The sequence below is a fragment of the Miscanthus floridulus genome, chromosome 10 (genome assembly GCF_019320115.1).
Source record: "Miscanthus floridulus cultivar M001 chromosome 10, ASM1932011v1, whole genome shotgun sequence".
Taxonomy (NCBI): domain Eukaryota; kingdom Viridiplantae; phylum Streptophyta; class Magnoliopsida; order Poales; family Poaceae; genus Miscanthus; species Miscanthus floridulus.
In genome coordinates this window covers 94,286,844-94,311,382 of record NC_089589.1, presented here as the reverse complement: position 1 = coordinate 94,311,382, position 24,539 = coordinate 94,286,844, and the positions used below count along the sequence as shown (strand labels likewise).

Here is a 24,539-nt window from a genome sequence, read left to right as displayed (position 1 = left end):
GGATTCATGTTGCTTGCCCAAGCAATTTTACCATGTGTAAATGATTTTGGACAAGTACCACAAACCCGAAATGGTAGTATTAGCTCCCCCTACATATGTGATAGAGTGTTTGGTTTGAAGCTTGCACATATGCATAGATTAGAATTGTGGGAGAGTAATTACTACCAAATGATGCTAAGGTGTATAGAGTAAATCTTTAAAGTGTGATACCAATCGGAGTTGCACCTTTAAGTTCATCCTTAGCACCATGGTTAGCTAGATATCACTTGAAAATCAAAGCACTAGATACCTTGTGAGATCAACATTAGAAGCAAGGTACTAGCATTACTTGAAAAGCATACCAAGTGTCTAGCTATCATCCTATGCATGCTAGTTTTCATTTCATCAATCAAATTCTACAACTAGCATACACCACACAAGCATGCATATTGAATTTAAAAGCTTATGCAATGCAAGCAAGCACATGAATATGCGCATATCAAATGCAATCAATTAAAGTTCATGAGCTTGCTCCCCCTACTTGTGTGCTTCTCTTGTTTAGGAATTTTGATCCTTTCACATCCTTCAATGTTGCACCCTCTTTGTCCATGTCCATGTTCAATCTCTACTTCTTTGTTTCAATTAATCTCTCCCAAGCTTTCATATCTTTGTATAATCTCTCCCCCTTTGTCATCAATTTCCATAAAAGGCGTGCTTCTCATTGATGCAAAGGTTTACATTTGGGGTAGATGGTTGAAGCTTTAATCTTGCATTTTTTATGGACGTCACTTGATTGTTGGAATGACACCACTTGTAGATATCACTTGTAGGTGACTTGTAGGGCTTCTTGAGATACCACACATAGGATCTTTGATCTTGATACCAATTTATGAGACACCTCCCCCTATGTCATAGCATGGGTCATCCATTTGATAAGCTTGAGCTCTTGTAGGTGAGGGATACATTCTTCATTTGATGATCACTTAAAGTTGAGATCACTTATGGAATCATCGTCTTTCATGATTGATATCATGCGTAGATGTGATACCACTTGAAATAATTTTCTAGTATGAAACCATTTGTTGGATTTATCAATAAAAATATTTCTTGAACCTTTGTTATCTTCATGAGTACTACTTACAGGATATTACTTGTGAGTTGATCTAGACATCACTTATGAATTTTTGATGAAATACTTGAGTCTAGATACCACTTGAAATAAACAAACTAGATATCCATTAGCATTGTTGTCTTATGCTTGTACTCTTATCACTATCATGAGCTTCTATGGTTGACTTGAACTAAATTGATTTGTCTAAGCTTCCAAGTCTGGTTTGAACCAATGACAAGCTTCTTCACACCTCTTGCAAGGGTTATCTTGCCAATATTGTACTTGTTACTTGTTGGCAATCCAATTTAAATCAAATACTTGGGTTCACTAACTCATGAATAAATTCATATGCTAACCACTACATCAACTAATCATTCAAGCAATAGTGATATGCTATGAATTTAAACATTTCATTTATTATGCATGATCCTATGAAGCATGTACTATATGCACTAACCGCATACTAGTAAGGGATGAAATGATCATGCACATTACAATGATACATTTGCTATATTGGAGTAAAGGATAGTCACATAGATTCCAATTCATTACTCCAATAGCAATGTAAAGTTCAATTATAAACTTGGTGAAGACCAATAGATACCATTTTGAATTCCATTCTTCACCTATATGAAATGAATACCACTTATGATCAAGTGCACTTTCTTGTTGTGGTTGGCTTGCTTCATCTTTTGATCAATGCTTGCATGAGTGTATCAACATGAGAATACCACTTGAAATATCATGATTAGCTCTCTTTTTGGGTGTTGCTTGTTTTTCTTGATCAATCCTTTTGATTGCTTCAACTAAGCATCTCAAATGTCCCTCGGATCACCACTTCTATGTTATCCTTCCAAGTACCATACTTGGTTTACCTACACATAGGCGGCAAGCCCCTTCACTAGGGAGAAGTGACCTCTCTCCAAGAATCATTCTTGACACTCACTTGAAATAAATTTATTGATTGACCTAAGTGATGAACTTAATTTGATGAGTAACCTTGATTCCTTCTATAAGTCATTTTCTTTCTACTTGTTTAAATCATTTTCTTTCTATCAAATAATTCCCAATAGTCACTAGAACTTAAACTTCATCATCATCTTGAGTTTGATCTTGATTTTCCAATTTGAGTACCAAATATGTGCAACATACACTCCACAATCAAATGTCCTTATACTCTTTGCTTGTCATGCTTCTAGATCATCTTAAAAACCAAATTTAGGTGCCTCAATTACTTATAAACAAGTTTCTAACTTGAGGACCTTTCAATCAAAGTGACTCTAAATCAATCCAACATTTGTCACTTTTTCTGGCAGATTTTGTACTCTTCAAAGAAAAATGCATATATCTGAAAGTACAAATCAAAATACCATGAAATTTTGTGGAGATGTGCATCACTAAGTTATATAGAAGCTCTAAAAATTTGAGCTTCATTTGATCTCATATGAACTGCCAGGAATCAGATCTTCTATCACTGCTACATGCTGAAAACTGTTGCACTATAGCTGACAAGATCCACTCCAAAACCGAAGCATATCTTTTCCAATTCTCATGAAATTTGTACATAATTTTATAACATAAGTCTAGAGCATGTACACCAATTTTTATGCCAATCCAATAAGTTTTGATCACTCAAACATGGCTAAGATCACAGCTAGCTCAGATTTTCAATATAGGATAGATTTCAATCACTTGAGCTATACTTCATCAAATGTGAATCAAACTTGAAACCAACTTGTTTGAATATTTTCATAAGACATAAATCCATTCAATCCACTCACTAAAAGTCATCTTATGAACTTATCCAACACAAATCAATCCAAACTTGATTTCTAAGCTATTTATCCATTCAAACTTCTCATAGCAAGCAACATTGCATATTTATCCAATTCAATCAACTCATATGCACCCAAATGAAATGATCAACAAGAGATATACCTTGGTTAGCTCATGATCATCTAAATAGCAAGCTTCAACTCAATTATTTGTAAGCCATCAAATATATCCAATGAATCACCAATAACTTGAATTATAGCACTTGTATGATGTAACACATTTGGACTTCACTCAACTATCATGTCATTGGGCTTGGATGTGCACTAGGCTTCATAACTTGATTCAACATATGATGATCAATATGAAATCAATTAAATCAAGTCTCCAATGCCGATGGTACCTACAATCAATCATCCACTTTTTGATGGTATCCAAATAAGTTTGGGTCCTCTCAAGTTAGAAGCAACATACTTAGGCATAGCCTTAGTATGAGTAGCGGGATGTTTTGCAATAGCAACCATAGAGGTACAATTTTCATCCTTTCTAAGCACATTATTATCAATAATTAAAATAGGCTTAGAATTGTTACCTAGGGGACATGAATATGCCATGTGTCCCCTTTTCCGGCATGAGTAGCACTTTCTCTTTAATTGAGCCTTCTCTTGCTCATATGGTGCTTCCCATTGTCTTGCCTCTCATGGATTGCTTGAGCCATCTTCTCAAGCTTGGTAGGACACTTAGAGGCAAAGTGTCCCATATCTTCACTTGTATAGCACTTGATGTGAGTCAAATCTCTCTTCTTTTGATCTTTGCTCATCATCTTGGTATCTTGAATAAGCATTGGATGCCTTGCTCTTCCACCCCTTCTTGTTTTCTTCTTCTTCATCAAGTCACCACCATCTTCATGGTTGATCTTGATTTGAACTTGGGGTGTCTTTTCTTGCTCAACTTGTGGCTTTGGTTGAGGCTTCACTTGTTGCTTCACCAATTGCTTGGTTGGGCACATTGAGGTAAGATGACCCCAAGTGCAGCACTTGAAGCACTTCACATGTTTGAGCCTCTCTTCTTCTTTTATCTTCTTAAGCTTCTCAATGTTAGGGCAACCATTTGCAAGGTGTCCCGCTTCATGACACCGGTGGCACATGGTATGAGAGAGCATTCTTTGTTGTAGCTTCTTCATCTTTCTTTCTCTCTTTCTTTCGACCTTTGTTATCTTCTTCTTGAAGCCAAGGCCACACTTGTCACCATTGTTTCTTTACATCTTCAATATGTACTCAAAGGTGACTTTTGAGTTGTAGCACCTCTCTAACTTGTTGCTCAAATTCTTCACTTCATTTTTGAGCTCATTGTTCTCCTTCAAAAGGTTAGTCTCACAAGACATAGAAGTAGAACAAGTATCTATATGTGAAGAGCATGACATATCTAATAAATCATCACAAGAGGTGGATACATGCTTATTGCCTACATCATAATGGTTAGCAACAACATGTGATTGATCAATTGACCCATGTGATGAGCTCTCACTAGTTTTAGTTTTTCCAATGGAAAGCTCCTTAGTGAGAAAAGCATGGTCTTGTACCAAGTTATCATGAGCAATACTAAGTTCCTTATGAGCCCATTTTAGCTCCTCATGTGAACAAGTAGTAACATAAAGTAGATGCTTTTGTTGTTCACATGTGTTCTTTAGAAAAGAGTTTTCAATTTTCAATTTCTCGGTTTTAGCCATCTCTTTTTCTAAAGCTTTGATCATGCAACCGTATCTATCTAGAAGCTCCTCCTATGAATCAAGATCAATCACATTTGCATTAGATACATTAGTGTCACCTTGTGACATGAAGCAATGTGATGTAGTTGGAGAGCTTGTAGTAGCATCATCATCATGGCTTGAGCATGAACCAACATCGTCAAGATCACCACCAAGTGTGCTTGAGGTAGAATCTTCATGTGCAACACTTGTGGCATCATCATCAACCTTGTCAAGTGATCTTGTGGTAGTATGATCATCATCATCACTTGACCATGAGGTGGAGCAATCTTCCACAATCACCAAATCGTGATCATGCTCATCACACTCATGTGCCTCCTTCTTGGGCTCATCATCATCATCATCATCATCATCAGAGACACTCCCATATATTAAGTTGAGGTACAACCAAATATCATGGGCGGTCTTCATGTACATGATCTCCCCAAATATGTTATCTTTCATGGATTGATAGAAAATGTTAGTAGCTTGGCAAGACATTTCTTTTGCGCTTTAGTTGCATTCTTTTCATCCAACGCATGAGAAAAGCCCACAACTATGATCCACCACATTTGGAGAGAAATGAACATAAAATTGCATGTCATCTAATTTTTCCACCGTGCAAAGTGTGTGCCATCAAAAGTGTATGGATACTCAACATCTAGCCCATAAGTCACCATCCTCTCGGGTCGGTGAAGACCACAAATGAGAGACCTATCTCTAATACCACTTGTAGGGTCGAGATGGCGGACTAGAGGGGGTGAATAGTACTTTCTAAAACTAATCACGTCGGCTAACCGAAACAAGTACGGAATTAAAACAATGGGTCTAGCCAAGACTACACCCCTCTATCTATGTTCTCTAGCACCTTGCAAAGAACCTAATTAGGCAACAAAGATGTCGGCTAGCTAGAGCTCACTTATCCAATTCTAGGAGCAAGGTCACATAAACCTATGCCACTAGTACTTTAAGCAAAGAGGGAGCTCCTACACATGCTAGTAAGCAAAAGCACAAAGCTACCTATGCTCACTAGCAATGCTCAATAACAAGGCTACACAAGCCAAATTATAGAGTGCAAATTACTTAGCTACACAAACTAAGCAATGTGACTAACAAGATTACACAAACCAAATTAGCCACCCAAGGGAGCTACTTCTATGCTACACAAGCAAGAAGGTAACTAGTGAGCTACACAAGCTAACTAATTACAAGAGCAACTACACAAGCACAATGTATATGAAAGTAACTACAAGCTTGTGTAAAGGGATTGCAAACCAATGGGAAGAACAATGTTGACACGGTGATTTTCTCCCGAGGTTCACGTGCTTGACAACATGCTATGTCCCCGTTGTGTCGACCGCTCACTTGGTGGTTCATCGGCTAATTGGCATCACCCGCCAAGCCTGCACGTCGGGCACCTCAAGAACCTACCCCCAAAAGTGAGGGTAGCTCAATGACACGCTCAACTAGAGTTGCTCTTAGTGGCTCCCATGGGGCGAGCACAGTGCCCCTCACAAAGCTCTTCTCCGGAGCACCGCACAAGCTTCTTGCGGGCTTCGACGGAGACCACCACCAAGCCATCTAGGAGGTGGCAACCTCCAAAAGTAACAAGCACCACCGGCTTGCAAGACGACCCCCTAGTGTCGCTCGATGCAACCTCACGATGCAATCGCACTAGAACCGCTCACTCACACAATTGGATGATCACTATCAAGCATGTGTGAGATAGAGGGCTCCTAAGCACTCTCAAGCATGGACACAAAGTCCCCCAATGTGCTCAGCACCATCCATGGCTGAGACCACCTTCTATTTATAGCCCCCACGAAAATAGAGTCGTTGTACCCCTTCAGTGGGCACAGCTCGGGGTGACCGGACGCTCCGGTCAGATCAACTAGACGCACCCTGCTAGCATCCAATCACGCTACACCGTCCACATGTTGCTCTGCATTCAATCGGAGCTGCCCGATTTCAACGATAACTTTGCGTGCCAACGGTTAAGTTGCGACCGGATGCAGCACAGTGAATGACTGGACACTGCTACGCCTGAGTCTGGTCATTTCCAGAGAGCTCCTCGAGCCTCTATTTTACGACTGGATGCATCTGGTCCACCATGACTGGACATAGACCAGCGTCTGATCAATTCTGCGCCTACGCGCCTAACTCTAGCGCCGCCTATGTCACCATACGTCAGCACTGACCGGACATAGGCCCTGAGCGTTCGGTCACTCTTCGCGCCAGCGTCCAGTCACGAGACCGAGACCTCGTGCTCACTGCTGCCACTGACCGAACGCGCCGGTCCAGTTGAGGCCAGCGTCCGGTCACTCACAGTGACCTCCTTTCGCCTCCGTTTCTTCACCGAGTTGATCCACATTAACTTCAACTTCTTCTCCTTGGTAAATGTGCTAACACCACCAAGTGTATACCACTATGTGTATGTGTGTTAGCTTTTCACAAACATTTTTCAAAGGATTAGCCACTCAACTTGCCACGCCACTCGATCCTAGCGACGATGCAAAGTTAGATTACTCGAGTGGCACTAGATGACCGATATGCAAACAAGTTTATTCCTTTTGATAGTACAGCCATCTATCCTAAACCTGGTCATCAACTTCTCTACACACCTATGATCGGTGAAATGAAATACCCTAGGTTATACCTTTGCCTTTCGCATTCCATTCCATCTCCTCCAATGTCGATGCAACACATGCACCAACACGATCAACAATGATATGATCCACTTCATATCATCACATGATCATATTGGTTCATCGATCTTGACTTAACTTGCTTTTCATCGTTGCCTTTGTCCATCGGCGCCAAGTCTTGCTCAAGCTTCACTGCCACGTGGTCCATCGCTCCAAAGCCTCCGACTTGCCCTTCACTCTTGCAACCGGTCCATCAAGCCAAGTCATGTCTTGATCTTCTCCAACTTGATCACATGACTCAATGTCATGTCTCATGTGCAATGAGCTCCTTCATCATCACATGTGTGAGCTTTGTAACATCTTCGAGCCATTTCCACCTTCATGGCATATGTTGCTCACACACGTGTACCTGTGGACTAATCACATGTGTATCTCACATAAACACAATTAGTCTACCTAGGTTGCCACTCAATTACCAAAACCACACAAGTACCTTTCAGCTGCCCCATCACACCCCTTGGTCGGTCCGTCGACAACGCAAAGCTCCATCGTTGGGCTCAAAGAAACAGAGGGCAGCTCTGCTCCAGCCACTGCGCTTGACGGCTATCGCGCCCCCTGTCTGGTTGCTCCGCACCACCGGTAAGCTCTAGACTGATAAATTTCACACGTCGACGAACCTCCATTTATCCCAAGCAGCAAAGAGATGTTGCGCTAAAAGTGCATGTTGCAAGTGTACATTTCAAATGTTGCAGTTGTTTCATACGGATGTTGCAAAAGTAGATCGGGGTGTTGCATTTGTTGTAATGGTTTGCACACGTATGTTGCAAACGTCTATTTCCAATATTTCATCAGTTTTTCAGACGTATGTTGTAAGCGTGTTTATCTGGATGTTACATATGTTTCACACATATGTTGCAAGTGTCTTATCTGGATGTTGCATATGTTTTGCTAGGGTTTCAAGTGTTTTTCAGGTATTTTTTTTGCAAGTGTTTCAATTGTCTTCTTTTATATGTTGCACGTGTTGCATCTGGATGTTTCAAAAGTAGATCTAGTGTACAGAAAAAACTTTTCAGCGACGCCTCCCTTTTCTATTAGAGGCGGTTCAACTAGCACGCCGCCTCTAACTGAGAGGAGGAGCACTGTAGCTCTGTGACCGCCTCTGAAGGTCTATTTTTAGAGGAGGTTCCATTAAGAAAACCGTCTCTAAAAATATATCTATTTTTAGAGACGGTTAAATTAAGAGAACCACCTCTGAAAATGGATGTTCAGAGACGGTCCTCTTTTGTGGTCGCCGCACTACAATTCCACATGTGAGAGAAAGCTATTCGTGCGTAAATAGTTTGAACGTGTACTACCTGGTTTTCAATACCCATGTGCATGGGACCCACACTCCTCGATTTCTTCCCAGCTGCATCCTTATCTTCTCAGTTCTCACGAAGCAACAACAACCTTATCTCATTCTCATTGGTTCTCATCTCTCGAACTCTCGCCAACTTCCTCTCTCTTGTTCTCTCTTCCTTTCTTGTTCGTGCCTTGGATGGACTTCGGGCGTCCTACTTCTCAGGCAGCGGCAGTGACAACATGCGGTGCTGGCTTGCATCAACTACGGCCCTGGCCCATAGTGAAGCTGAGCGATGGTGTGGTCCAAAGCCTCAACATGCAGCGTTCTAGCTGGCTGAGCAGGCCCGGCAGTGCTGTGACGGCGAGCTGGCGAGATGGGCGGGTGTGGCGGCTCGGCATCGGTGTGCTGGCTGGGCGCGGCAGTGCGGTGCCGGCGAGATGGACACGTGTGGCGGCTCGGCAGTGCGGAGACGGCGAGCTGGCTTGGCGTGGCAGTGCGGCGATGACTTGCTAGCCGGGCGCGGCAGTGCGGCAACTTGACGTAGCAACTCATCAGCGGTGCGGCGCCAACGATTGTAGCTGTGTGGCGGCGTGGCAATGGCGTGCTCGCCGACGTCGGCGAGCTTTTTTTTTATTCCCAAAAATCATTTTTAGGGGCGGTTATCTTAAGAGAACCGTCCCTGGAAATCGTTTTTTAGAGGCGGTTTTAAAATCGCGTCTAAAAATCACTAATTTTTACAATCGGTAGCGTTGTAGCGGTTTTTCAAACCGCATCTGAAAACCGATTTTAACCGCCTCTAAAAATATTTTATGTACCGGTGATGCTATGGCTATACACGAATGTTTTAGGCGTATATTTTAAGTGTTTCATCTGTTTTAAACGTATGTTGTAATTGTTTTATTTTGATGTTTTAAAAGTAGGTATGGAAAAAGCGCATGCTGCTGCTAGTGCGCCGCCGTAGGTCACCGTGCCGCCGTGGGTCACCGCATCATCTGTTTGCTGCTGGTGGTGCTCTTGTTGTGTGCATGCGGACATGTGAAACGGAGCGGGTCAGGGGTGGTCATCGGCATGCATGGGCCCGCACGGCCTTGGAAGCAGGATGGGTGCGTCAGGCGCAGATCCAGGAGCACCCTCCGATGCTAGCGTTTCGGATCAGACGTCCCGAGAGAAAAAAAAAAACTAACTTGTCTCAAATGGACCACGGCTCCGGAGAAAAAGTAGCTGTACACGTCTGCGGATTTTTTTTTTCTTTAGGCCAGGCCCGGGCCCGTCAACTTTTGGAGCAACTGGTGGTGGTCTAGCGCTGCTGGGTTGGCAGTTTGGCACCTTGGCGAGAGGCCGGTCCACGTAGTTACGAGGCAGATGCAGAGCGCCATGTGGCGACGGCGTCCAGAGAAAAAGGGATAGCGAGCGAAGGGTCACCATGGACGCCACGCAGCTTCCACACTGCCCAGGGAAGGGACCCCGCAGTGGCTGTGCCAGTAGTAGCCCAGCAGCACCTCCACGGCTCCGCATCACGCCACGCGCGCGCCAAAAAGGCAAAAAGAGGGAGAGGAAAAACCAGCGACGGCGCTGCCCTGCCACCAATCGCCTCTCCACCCCTCTTATCTCCTCCTCGCGACCAGGCCCACCACCTCCTGCCCTCCTGCTCTGCTCTGCTACTCGTCGCTCGCTCGATTCTCTGCCGCTGCTCTCGTTGCAGCAGCCTCCGTGCGGCGAGATGGCCCTGCAGGCCCCGTCGTCTCTTCTGCGCTCGCCGGCGCCGGCGCAGCGGTCCGCGCCGCCGCTCCGGTCCTCGTTCTCCGCGCCGTGCTCGCTGCGGCTGCCGGCGCCGGCGCGCCGCCGGGTGGCCAGGGCGGCCACGGCCGCTCGGATCACCATGCGGGTCGCGTCCAAGCAGGCCTACATCTGCCGTGACTGCGGGTGAGCCACACAAGCCGGGCTCTTGCGCCCGCGCGCGCCGACTGCGCATGCCGTGGCCGTGGAGTGGCCTACATCTGCATGCTCTGTTGCCGTCGTGCTGGTACCTGATTTGCCCCTCCATGTTTGTGTTGTCGCAGGTACATCTACAACGACAGGACGCCGTTCGACAAGCTGGCTGATAACTACTTCTGCCCTGGTGAGGATGAATATATTCCATTGCCCTCAGCTTCTGTTCTTCTTATCTGGGTGATTTTGTTTTTTAATACGCAAAACATTAGCTTTGTATACGGTTTTGGAGGATGATAGCTTCGAAAAAGTTTTTAAAATGTCCTTTTGCAATTGCAATGCATGGCAAAAGGTTAATAGTGACGACATACTAATGGAGTATTTGATATTTCTAAGGAAGCTTGAAGCATTATAGTACTTATTTATATACGAAATTTCTATGCAGCTATGTAATAAATTGAAGAACAAGTGCCTCTGCTTGTAATTAAACTGGAATATACTGCTTGTGTAAATGTAGTGCTTAAGGGGACTCTGCTGTGTTGCCAGCATGTATATTTGTCACAGAACTTGGCTTGCATTTTCATGACAACAATTTGAAGAATCAAATAGTGATACTGCATACTATTTCAGACACCTTGCAAAACTTACAGCGAGTGGACTCTTCTGAGAACACTAACTTCAAATGATATCATACATATATACCAGTATTTTCGATTATTTACGAACAGCAAAACAAGAAGATGCTCCCTCCAATTTTTGATCTGTTGTTGTTTCCCCATCACTGATGCAGTTTGTGGAGCTCCAAAGAGAAGGTTCAGACCCTACGAGCCGGCAGTCGCTAAGAATTCAAACTCCACTGATGTTAGGAAGGCAAGGAAGGAGCAGCTGAAGAAAGAGGAATCCTTGGGGTAACATACCTAACTCACAGACACAAAAGAGAACCAACACATAAAGCAATTAACTATTAAAATACACATGCATTCAGCAATATTTGTACAGCTAATTAATCAATTAACTGACTTAACAAAATATTTTGCAGGCAAGCCTTGCCTATTGCTATCGTCGCCGGGATCGTTGCCCTGGCTGGCCTGTACTACTACCTCAACAATGTCTACAGTTAAACGAAGAAGAGATCCATTTGATGCCGGGAACAGGATTTGTTCCATTTTGCAGTTCTTTTTCCTTCACCACTGCAAATGTGTTGTCTTGCTACATATATACTACTAGGGCTCCAAGACTGTATACAAGTCGTTGTTAATCTTGAAATACCACACATTACTTAACTAGCAGCTAATTAATTTGAAGTATTTTAATTATTTTCCACCATTTAGTTTGGGGTTCCAACTGGAACAGTTCATCAGCTGTGGACTAAACATGTCTCGTCAAGTCCCCCCACCCCCAACCCAATGCAAATAAAAATCTCAGCAACCCTTTGTTGTCCATCCTTGTGGATGTCAATTTGTTATGGTCAAACGCACAGGGAAACTACATATTAACCTGTTAGTTTTCTAAAAACGCACAAGAAAACAACCACAGACTTAGGGAAATCATACTGAACCTATGGGTTTTGAGCCGTCTGGAGAATTCCCATTTCTAGTTTCCAAAGATCTCTTGGCTCAAAAGAGTGTAATGTGCATATGTGCTACTCCAAATTGGAAAATAGAGAGAAAATGTTACTCTGCAAAATATTTGATGTCCCTATGCTTTAGAGTGAATCCATATCTGTGGGATGCATTTAAGTCTCCATATATGTACTCGATTGGGTAAGAATTCATAATTAAGTTATGCCATAGAGCTGGCCTTTGGGCTTTGGCTTGAGGGGGTAATTTGAGGGCCTCCTATTTCTGAGGGTCTCAGTAGGGTCCCTATAGGAGTGGGGGTTTTGCTCACCTCCTCTCTCTCCACGGCCCTAAAAATAGAGTAAGGCCTTGGATATAGTCCTTGCTAGAGTTCCTTCACATGGAAATGGTCAATCTCTAGTGTGGCATGTCACATATATGAAGTGGCTGTGATGCCTAAAAGGAGGACGGTGAATTAGTCAGCTTAAAAACTAATGGCCAACCTACTTATCAAAACCTATGCAAGATATTATCTAAATGTGCATCGAGGTTTTACTAAATGTTGCTATCTCTAACATAAAAGAGTTTTGCATATTAGGTTCCAATCCTATCAACTAACCTAGCAAGCTAGATTAGGAAAGGTAAAGCACACACCAAGGAATGCAAGTAAATGTGGAAGTGTAAATGAGTCAGAGAATGCAAACTCCCGCACCGACTTTTTCCTGGGGTATCAAGAAGCCAGTGCTCCCCCCTAGTCCTCGTTGGAGTCCCTCTCAAGGATGCCCTCGCAAGGGCCAAGCTCTCGGTCAGTTAAGTCAGTGGATTGCCACAGGACTTCCCCATGTGCAAGTGGGTCTCCACGTGGCCTTCTCCTGGACCACTTCTCAGCGTCTTCGCTATCGAGCTTTTCGCCAAAATGCAGCGGGTCTCATTCCCTTAGTACAACCTAGCTATGTGGACACTCCACATGTCAAACCCCTCTTGTATAATCATGGTGTGCGCAATCACTGATAGCACGGAGGTATACAAACCTCACTAAGCACTAAGTCTAAGCCTAGAGCAAGTGCTATATGTGGTCTAAACTACCCTAAGAACTATCACTAATGCCTAATTTCTCTAATCTTGTATTAAGCACTTTGGTGGCTAGAGCACTAATGAGTGAGCCTCACCTCAACTATGCCTTCTACTACATAGAACACACTTAAATTTCTAGTGGGATGGGTATAAATAGCCTCAACGCCCTCAACTAGTCGTTGGAAAATCGGGTTGCTTTCACAGTGAGCGCTGGAAGTCCCGGCACCAGAGTACTCTGGTGCCCAGTGCCATGTCGACTAGCCCTTGTCGACTATTGGAAGTATTTTCTTCGGTGGTTCGATCCGGTGCTGTACCGGAGAATTCCGGTGCATAGTCCACGCCTTTGTTTCTTCACTAGACAACACTTGTTGTTCTTGTGCTTCCCTTATTGTATGCACAGGAGAATTTTGGTGCTCTCTCAGCCAATCAACCACCTATGCACCCTGTCTATTTTCGTTCTCTGGTGTTCCATTAGAGGAATCACTGTACACTTCTAACATTTTGCTCGAACCTGGGCCTCACCCATTTACTCGGTGCCCCCACCAAAGAAATCCGGTGCACTTTGAGTGCTACTTTCTCGCGTCTTTTTGTCTAGGCTTCTCTTTCTTGATGTCTTGAGCCTCTTGCTTGTGTTCTAAAGTCTTCATTGCAACTCCTTGATGTTTGTTTGAGGTGTTTATCGCTTGTCTTCATGTTCCCTCGCTCAAGTCTATCATTGGATCCATAGGACTAAAACCATGTATACTAGCAAAAAACATTAGTCATATTGATCATGTTGTCACTCAATCACCAAAATCATTAATGGTCCTTGCTAGGAGCCATTTTCCTTACCACGTACATAAGAGCTCTTTTAACGGTAAGTTATGGAAAGTGTGCATGCCCCTCAAATGCAAATCCTGGTCTCCTTGCTATTGCCAATTGCCTTATGTGACCAACACCCGGAGACGGTCAGTCACCTGCTGCTAGGTCGTCTCCAATGTTGGGAATGTTGCTTTCAACTGGTACAACCTACATGCCACCTAAACCTCGAGCGAAATCAAGATGACAACCTTGCAAACAATTAAGGACCAATACGTTAATGATGCTGATTTTAAAGATGTGTTGCTGCATTGTAAAGATGGGAAAGGTTGGAACAAATTCATCTTTAGTGATGGGTTTGTGTTTAGAGCTAACAAGCTATGCATTCCAGCTAGCTCCGTTCGTTTGTTGTTGCTGCAGGAAGCGCATGGAGGTGGCTTGATGGGGCATTTTGGAGCTAAGAAAATGGAGGATATACTTGCTGGTCATTTCTTTTGGCCAAAGATGAGAAGAGATGTGGAGAGGTTTGTTGCTCGTTGCACGACATGTCAAAAGGCTAAGTCACGGTTAAATCCACACGGTTTGTATTTGCCTCTACTTGTTCCTAGTGCTCCTTGGGCAGATATTTTTATGGATTTTGTGTTGGGTTTGCCAAGGACTAGGAAGGGACGTGATAGTGTGTTTGTGGTTGTTGATAGATTTTCTAAGATGGCACATTTCATACCCTGTCATAAAACGGATGATGCTACTCATATTGCTGATTTGTTCTTTCGAGAAATTGTTCGTTTGCATGGTGTGCCCAACAAAATTATTTCTGATCGTGATGCTAAATTTCTTAGTCATTTTTGGAAGACTTTATGGGGAAAACTAGGGACTAAGCTTTTGTTTTCTACTACATGTCATCCCCAAACCGATGGTCAAACTGAAGTTGTCAATAGAACTTTGTCTACTATGTTAAGGGCTGTTTTAAAGAAGAACATTAAGATGTGGGAAGATTGTTTGCCTCATATTGAATTTGCTTATAATCGTTCGCTGCATTCTACTACAAAGATGTGCCCATTTCAGATTGTCTATGGTTTCTTGCCTCGTGCTCCTATTGATTTGATGCCTTTGCCATCTTCTGAAAAACTAAATTTTGATGCTACTAAGCGTGCTGAATTGATGTTAAAACTGCATGAAACAACTAAAGAAAACATAGAGCGTATGAATGCTAAATATAAGTTTGCTGGTGATAAAGGTAGAAAGGAACTAATATTTGAACCTGGAGATTTAGTTTGGTTGCACTTGAGAAAGGATAGGTTTCCTGATTTCAGAAAGTCTAAATTGATGCCTAAGGCTGATGGACCATTTAAAGTGTTAGAGAAAATTAATGATAATGCATATAAACTCGATCTACCTGTAGAATTTGGGGTTAGTCCCACATTTAACATTGCAGATTTAAAGCCATATTTGGGAGAAGAAGACGAGCTTGAGTCGAGGACGACTCAAATGCAAGAAGGGGAGGATGATGAGGACATCAACACCAACGATACATCCACACCGACACGAGTACCAGTTTCTGGTCCTATTACTCGCGCCCGTGCTCGTCACATTAATCATCAAGTAAGTTCACTCTTGAGTTCCTGTCCATCATATTTAGACCATGGAGATGCGTGCACTCTTGTTTTGGTTAGGATCCAGGGAGAGGACCGAAAGGGACAAGGATTCGCGGAGGCTGAATTCAGACTCTAGGACAGCTCCAACTTGTGATGGTCACCACGGTCGCATACGGACTCGGATTTGGGCGTTCAAGTACTTCATGGAATCCTTATGAAGTCTATTTTCATATGGATCTGGAATCAAGTCCATATCTGTTTTGAGGCGGCCGCAATGACTGAATTACGACTGAGAGCTTGTCTGTCCAAAGGTGCTGCGTCACCTTAGTTTGGTCCAATGGGCCGTGTATCAAGTTGGGTCCATTAGGGACGCGTCCTAGGGTTGGAGAATGACCCCAACACCCCCCTGGTCGTCCTTCCACCTTCATATACTCCTTAGCCGCCACCAAGAATAGGCGGGTTTTGTTTAGATCAAGTTTAGCTCTCGCTACTTGCTTGTAAGCGCGCGTGCTGGATCAGCCGCCCGTCTTCTTGTCTTCGGAACCCCACCTTGATTGAGATTGAGTTTAAAACTTTCATCTACATCTAGTAATTTAGTACTTGCTATACTTGTTCTTGCTAGTTCTTCGATTGCTTGCAGGACGAGTGTCCTAGTGGCCGGGTGATGCGCTCCACAAGATCGCAGCAGCCATTGGAGGTGGTGTATCGGTTGCTAAGGCGCAGCTTGGAAGGCTGTAGTCGGGCCGTGAACGTCGTCTCCACCCATCAATCGAGTTATCCCACACCTCTCATCGAAAGATCGGGAACAAACCCTAGCGGGATCATATCAGTCCTTGATCCATGTAAGTAATTCTGAAAATGAGAATGAACACATTTTATGGTGGAGCACCAATTCATCAAATGCATCAATGATAAGCCTCATATAGAATGGTTGCACCTTTGGTATAGAAGTGGTTGGCATGGTCATATTTGAGCCAATGATGTCCTCATCATTCTCCCCTTCTTGACAGCAAACCGTCCTCGGTTTGACCTTTGTTGGAGGATGTGTTGTAGGTAAAAGTGAACCGTGCTCCCCTTCTTGATATTTATCCTGTTGCATATGGGAAAAACTAGAAAAACTTTGCAAGACATCATTAGTGTTAGTGCAGCCCTCAATTTGATCATGGTATTGTGGCCGAAAAGGATATTTCAGATTAGAGCAAATATAAACTTTATGCACCAAATATTCTCCTTTGTTGTCATATTTGCCAATTGCATGAAGCGAACAATGATTAAAACTTAGTAAACCAGAATCAAATTTAAGTTTCTCTTTTAGACAATTTAGATTACACAGAATATCAAATTCAATATAACCCAAATTATTTAAAGAGGACAGCAAATTCAGTTCATCTTGTGCACATGTAATAGGATGAAAAAGCTTATCTTCAGCACATTTGTATGGTTCCAAACAAAAAGTATCACACTTATTCGCTACTTGTGGCATAGGAGTAAAAGAATCATCAGCACACAACTCCTCTTTATCACAAGGAACAGCGAGTAATTCATTTTGTGACAAAGGAAAATCAGTAGTGGGTTCCACTATTTGTTGCTCTTCATTAGCATGCAGAGTGAACAAATTTTGGACATTATGGGTCACATCATTCTGGCAAGTATTCACAGATAATAGAATCTCTTTTTCAACATTGAGAGCAAGACAAAACAATTGACCAATATGGCAATATGATTTGCTAATTAACAAGGTTCGAATTTCAGAATTGAGCCCTCTCATGAACCTACTCATAACATCTTCCATGCATTCATCCAATCCACCAAACATGATACAAAACTTAAAATCATGGTAGTATTGTTTCACAGTCTTACTACCCTGCTTCAAGTTGTCTAATTTTGTAAGCAAATAATCAACATAATATGCAGGAATGAATGCATCTCTAAAAAGAATTTTGAAGTCTTCCCAAGATTCTAGAACTTTCTGGTGCCTACACATGTGTTTCCATTCTAGCAAAGCATATTCAATCAAAATATTAGAGGCAATACAAATCTTTTGTTTCTCGGACAGGTCATGCTCATCAAATTCATTGTCTACTTTTAACTCCCAATCAATGTAAGCTTGAGGATCAAACTTACCATCATATAACGGCAAGTGTTGAATGACATCCTGAATATGAGAGTCTAGTTTCAACAGCTCAAAAATCTCCATATCACCTGCCATGATTAGTAGAAAACAAGAAACACAAAAATAATATGTATCCTCCTATCAACTACTAGGATGTGTCGGTTGTAATTCTCTCAAACTCAACTTGTTAAAACAAGCCCTTACAAGTTCTTACCAAGCCAAACAGGAGGTGACGGCAACCAACAAGTCTACAACCGTGGAGTGAAGTGTATCGGTGCCGCAGCAACAAAACAAACTGTCAAGCTGTAGTCGAATATGTGGAGCTGTAGGTGGGCTAAAGCAAGGAAATACTAGAACCACGTTAGTTGCAAGCAAATTGAACAAACGCTCAACGACGTTATTGTGCTGGTCCTAGGCTAGTACGTGCTAGAGACGCGAGCCTGGACACAAACGAAGTCACTGAGCTGCAGCAAAGAAGGATCACAAGGACAGGAATAACAACAAAAGAAAAACCCTTCTCTTCTTCTTTCTCTTTCTTTTCTTTCTTTCTTTCTTTCTTTCTTTCTTTCTTTCTTTTCTATCTTTCTTTTCTTTCTTTCTTCTGTCTTTTTTTCTGTTTTTTTTTCTTTCAACTAGCACAAAACTGAAATTTTGCAACAAGAAATAACAAGCTACTTACAACAATTAAATGTTTCCTTGGGAAGGGTGATTCAGTAGCAAAGTCAAACAAGTGGTTGTTTTGCAAAACCAGCAGACGCGCAAATCTCCAGGGCAATTGCGAAGCGCTCAGAATGAATTTGGGACCAAGCTCTGATCCGTTGGAAAGAGAACAAGTTAAGGTTTCCAGATTGTATTTAAACTCCCTATTCAGACTCCTGACAAATGAAATATGGTGCTTTTCTTTTCAGGATAAAACAGGACTCCGAATCGAATTCTATCTTGATCTTGTTGGATTTTCTTTTTGTAGATGGAAATATGGACGTGGATGAAACCTCCAAGGACGTGGCTAGGATAATGGTGGTAAACAAAACTAAGGAATTTGGAAATCCACTCGGATTCGTAGAGAGAAACAAATAAACTCAAATCTGCGATGGTGACAGAAACGTGACTAGAACACGAAACTCTAAACGACTAGACGCTAAGACTAGCAACTTGACACGATGATGCAACCGTTAATTCAATAAGCCCTAACTAAGCAGTAATAGTATTAAGCTCAAAGGGTTTTTGGGATTATGGAGAACTAATATACTAATTTTGTTTTGGCTTTTTCTGGACTATAGGAGATTAAAAATAGCAAAGAACTAGAAGTCTCTCACCGATCAACCTTGCTCTGATTACCAACTGATATGAACCCGCTAGGGTGAATCCTGATCTTTCGATGAGAGAAGGTGGATAACTCGATTTGGGGATGGAGATGACGTTCACGGCCCGACTACAGCCTTCCAAGCTGCGCCTTAGCAACCGATACACCACCTCCAACAGCCGCCGCGATCTTGTGGAGCATGATCAACCAAACCACTAGGGTAATTCATGCAAGCAATCGAGGAACAAGCAAGAACAAGTAGAACATGGCTCATGTTGAGAAAGAGGGTCCCAAAACACAGAAGAAAAAAGGTTTGATTTGCTCGTCATTCTACTCACATGGACATTGTGTGTTACTGGGGGTGGTGTTTGGTTCCTGGGCAAACTTTGCCACGCCTCACAGGTAAATTGGCTGTCGTTTGGTTCCCACATAAACTGAGGCAGCCACACAATCTCATAGTTCATTGGTGTACAGATATATGCCACACTTGTGGAGACTTTTTTTTCCGCCATACTTCTGCGGCAACGCCATAGCCTGCAGCGGCCAGGAACCATTTTTTTTAGAATCGGCCAGGAACCAAATGGCCTCTAGGGCCTTGTTTAGATCACCTCCAAATTTCAAGTTTTTTCACTCTCTCTCCATCACATCAATTTTTAGCCGTTTGCATAGAGCATTAAATGTAGGTAAAAAATAACTAATTACACAGTTTAGTTGGAAATCACGAGATGGATCTTTTGAGCTTAGTTGGTCCACGATTATACAATATTTACCAAATAAAACGAAAGTGCTACTGTTCATCGGGTTGAAATTTTTTGCAATAACATGGCCTAGATTATTTTTTCCGTAAATCAAAGCTCGTAGCCCTCCCACCTAGGCTGGCTCAACAACTAGGGCCATAGCATGGGCCTTTAAGTGTTGCACACTGCTACACTAAGCTCTGCTACACTAAGCTTTTGTAGGGGCGGTTGAAGACCATTTGTAGGAGCGGTTTTGCCAGTGGCCCCTACTACAGTGTTGCTACAGATCGCTGATTTGTAAGGGCGGTTGGTCAGTCGCCCCTATAAATACGATTTGCAGGGACGGCTTACAATTTGTAGAAGTGGCTGGATTTTCAGAAACCATGATTCTAAATAAAAAAAATAGCAATTTTTTTAACCTGAGAGGGCCCTCACACTGGTCAACCACCTGCCCACTCCCTCAAAGTCGCAAGTCACCGCATTTTTTATGCAAAAATTGCGTGCATCATGACTGGACCTCCCACTCATGTGTACCTTCTTCTACCACTACACCAAACACTCACTTGTGCTTATATTGGATTTTGGTTCCCCACATATTATCCTAAATCGAATTTAAATTGATTATTTGAGGCCCTAAATAAATTCAAATGAAAGAGTTGTCAACTATAAAGTTATATAACTTTTCGCGATCTACAACTTTCATTTGGTAGTTTCTCCATCTGAGGTCATTTACAAAATTTGAATTTCAAAATTGACAAATTCAAACATAGTTTTCCTTGACAAGATGATTTTAAATCAAAAAGTTGTCTACTACAAGTTTCATAACTTTTCGAGATCTACAACTTTCGTTTTTGTTGTTTATTCATCCGAGGTCATTTAAAAAATTCAAATTTTAAATTTTAGAAATTCAAACGTAGCTTTCCTTGACAAGATGATTTCAAATCAAAAAGTTATCAACAATAAAGTTGTATAACTTTTTAAGATCTATAGCTTTAATTTTGGTTGTTTCTCCATCCGAGGTTGCTTAAAAAATTCAAATTTTAAATTTGAGAAATTCAAACTCAGTTTTCCTTGACAAAATGAATTCAAATAAAAAAGTTGTCAACTACAAAGTTCTATAACTTTCTGAGATATAAAACTTTTATTTTGGTCATTTGTTCATTCGATATAGCGGTAGTAATATTTTTTTTATAAATTTGACATATCTCTCTAATAGTTTAAGAGACATATAAATTTTGTGAACAATGTTACTACCACTTTGTCAGATGAAGAAATGATCAAAATAAAAATTGTAGATCTTGATGAGTTCTACAACTTTTATGTTCATGACTTTTTCAACTGAAATTATTTAATGTTTCAAAATGACGTTTGAAGTTATTATTTTTTAAATTCAAAATTCAAATAGATAAAACACGGTCACATGAAAAGATGGATAAAATAACAACCGTAAAAACACAATAAATTAATAGAGCATGATTTTACAAAAAATTAGGAAAAAAATCATCAAATTTGAAGTTAGTATGAGGGAGAAAAACTAGTTACAAGTTTTAGCTCGAGATTAAAAAGAGAAATCAGAATTCTTCGATAATTTCAAAATTTAATTTCAAATAATATTTTGAAATATTAAATGATTTCAAATGAAAAAGTTGTAAACAACAAAGTTTCATAACTTTTTAAGATCTACAACTTTTATTTTGGTCATTTCTCCATCCGAGGTGATCTGCAAAAATTCAAATTTTAGTGTTTAGTTTTTACTATTCGGCGTCTATTTGTAATATTGAGCCGTCCCTATAAATCCGATTTGTAGGAGCAGCTGATAATACTAGTAGCTCCTACAAATAAATTTGTAAGGACGGCTCGTTTGGGCATCATTTGTAAGGCGGCTCAATATAGAGCCGGCCGTAAAAAAAAAGATTTTGCTACAAATCCTTTTTTAAAGTGCCTTATATTAAGCTACAGTGAAAATATGTAGCCCATTATAAATACTACGGCCCTAGACTAGAGGTCCGGAGCCATGGCCCTAGCAGCAGTTCTGCCACTGACAAGATCATTTAACGCAAGAGATTTGTTTTTTGAAAATTACACGCAAGATTTGTACGCTTGCCAAAAATATTAACACGTCAATCGCTTTCAAATTAGTCTTCTTTTGGCTTGGAACATTTTTTACCTTCCGGTGATAGTAATATTTTGTACCCCCGGACTTAATGAGATTTGTGGTTCTTAATTAAATAAATATATCTTCACAAGCAATGTCAAGTCGTAAATCAAACTAAGCTTAAGGAGATGCATGTCATGGCATCGTGTTAGAAAAAATCAAGTATAAGCCAAGAACATCTCGGAGAAATAAAGTTGGCCGGCCTGCACCAATCCGTCCTCCGTCCCGGCTATGAAAACCATCTCACTGTTATAGTTCATGGACGCAAGCTCCACCATCGCTAGCCCAAACCAAAGGCCGTTGGGTGCGCAGCCATACCATGGTGATCCCGCCATGATCATTGCGTGGCCCTATGAGATATATGTCTGCGAATTCGAATTGTAACCCATCGGCTTCGCACAAGCTTTATCAATGCAAAAAAAAAAGAACAAAAAAAATCAATAAAGAAAGCGACATGCTAGCGCCCGGACGTCTGCACGGATCCGCACGTCTAGACACCCGCGCATGCTTCTACGCCTATCCGTGTGCTGCTACACCTGATGCCTCCCACGTCTCCTCTTGCTTTTTTTTGAACACACACCTCCCTCTTACTGCTACGCCTGCACATGAGAGGAGGGAGCGCAGCGCACGTACCCATATGTTGACCCGGCTGCATGCTGCACCGTGTGGGCCATGCCTGATGGTGCAAGGCACCTGACTGTTGGAGCTGGCCTCCATGATAGAGATAGGCAGTGCTGGCTGGGTGCGTGCAGCGCGTGCATGCCCGCGAGTTAGAGCACATGGGGAGTAGAACTTGCTGCAATATACTGAAACAAGGCAAACAAATTGAAACATACGTTTGCAACATGTGTATAGTCACTGCAACATATGAAACATTCAGATAAAACACTTGCAACACATGTCTAAAACAGGTGAAACAGTTTTGAACATACAGTTGCAACATACTCGTATAACCACTGCAATATATGCAACATCCAGATGAAAACATGCAGCATCCAGATGAAATAGCCGAAACTTTTGGAAGATACACTTGCAATATACCAGTGGCGAATCTAGAATAAATTGTTGTCGGGTCGCCACAAATTTATATTGTCCAAACTTATAGAAATCTAACACTATGCTCATTACATAACACACGCATAAATAATGATAATAACATATTGCATAATTTTAACATTCATATTGAGGGATAAAATTAGCAATATCAAAAATAAGACAAAATAAACTTTTTACAATAGTGGTTATCTCTTATATTATCACTCGACGGGTATTGTCATTCATGTTCTAAAAGTGAACTATGACATCATCATTTGGAATTGCATCAGGAATTTTTTGTTCCACGAAGCAAATTACACAATCATTCGTAAATCCAACCCCAATACGATTTCATAGATCTGGCTTCACAATTTTCACTACTGAAAAACACATTTCCACTAATATGGCGGTAGGAAGAACTAGCACAAATTAACCCCTAGAATACCCATAGGGCTCCTCCACATAACACCACTCCACGTCATTCTAAAATTCTACTGCCGTCGGATCTCCAATCGTGTGGTTCTGAGTGTTTGGAGCAGATTCTGCGGACAACGGCTTCTTGTCGTTTTCTCTAGCTTCTACAGCTTCTCCACTACTTACCTTTGGCTTCTCCGGCTTCTTGTCCGAATCCAATGAGACAAATATATATCGGGCTTCTGCTTCTCCTTCCCTAGCTTCTCCTTCCCCTCCTCTCTCCTCTTCGCTCTCTCTCTCTCCCTCCCTCACGATGCGGCAAGGGCGACGCCCACCGGCGCGACCGGGGCACCGCTGCTGCCGCCCTGCTCCTCCCCCCCACCCAGGCGCGCCGTGCGACCAGGCCCTGGTGATCACCGCCGGCGCGGCTTCACCCCAGCGCAGCCTTCTCCCACTGGTCCTCGTGCGCTACACGAAACCCTAGCTGCCTATGCTTCACGGCTCCGGCTGTGTCGCGAGTTGCCCCCAGCGGTGCGACCACGCAACACGGTGCAGCAGCCCCGGCATGGGCACCCCTCGGGGTCGCGGTCCTTGGCGTCGGCAGCCCCGGCACGGGCACCCCTTGGCGGTGGCCCCTGTGGGCGCAGCTCGGCGTGGCTGCCTGGCCGCGTCAGTCTGCGTTTGCTCCTCCAGGTACACCCACCTTTTCTCTTCCCTTCCTGCTGTGCCCTTTCTCTTTCCTTCCTATGTGTCTACTAATCTAAGTGTTGTTTGAGTTCAGTTGTTATGTGTGCTATTGCCTAGGGATCAATATGCATGCAATTCACAGTACTGCCTAGGGATCAACTATACATGCAGTTCATAGTACGGGAAAAAATAGCAAAAGATTGGAGAAAACAAAGATGAACAGATATAATATATTTACAGAGGGCTCATTTGGAGACTAAAGCAAATTCAGGATTTGTCTTTTGAAAACCAAGATGATAGTAGAGGGTTTCCCAGTGGAGTAAAAATTCTAAATGAAAGGTGACCGGTTCTCACCATTTATTGGTAAGTTTGTCTTGTGCCTCTTGGTTAGTATACTTAATTAGCTCAATAATAGATTGTGAAAGGTGCTTTGTCCCATGTGCATTGATAAGAATAGACTGTGATGACGCTTCATGGTAGAATGTTTTGGTTACTAAATAACCTATCATTCTAAATGAAAAAACAATTACTTGATGTCCTTCT

At 42.3% G+C, this 24,539-nt stretch overlaps 1 protein-coding gene across 1 annotated transcript; it reads left to right on the top strand.

Annotated features, from left to right (window-relative positions):
• Window positions 1-10,137: 10,137 nt before the first annotated feature.
• Window positions 10,138-11,809, top strand: LOC136485131 (uncharacterized). The gene is made up of 4 exons (XM_066482074.1): window positions 10,138-10,520; window positions 10,658-10,716; window positions 11,317-11,434; window positions 11,566-11,809. The coding sequence occupies exons 1-4, from the start codon at window positions 10,318-10,320 to the stop codon at window positions 11,645-11,647; spliced, it is 462 nt and encodes a 153-aa protein (XP_066338171.1). The 5' UTR covers window positions 10,138-10,317; the 3' UTR covers window positions 11,648-11,809.
• The last annotated feature ends 12,730 nt before the right edge of the window (window positions 11,810-24,539 follow it).

Excerpts from the sequence above, each read along its gene's own strand:
- LOC136485131 (XM_066482074.1), top strand. The coding sequence starts at position 10,318 with ATGGCCCTGCAGGCCCCGTCGTCTCTTCTGCGCTCGCCGGCGCCGGCG. Across the intron at positions 10,717-11,316 it reads TGATAACTACTTCTGCCCTG|TTTGTGGAGCTCCAAAGAGA; the intron begins GTGAGGATGAAT and ends TCACTGATGCAG. Across the intron at positions 11,435-11,565 it reads AAGAAAGAGGAATCCTTGGG|GCAAGCCTTGCCTATTGCTA; the intron begins GTAACATACCTA and ends AATATTTTGCAG.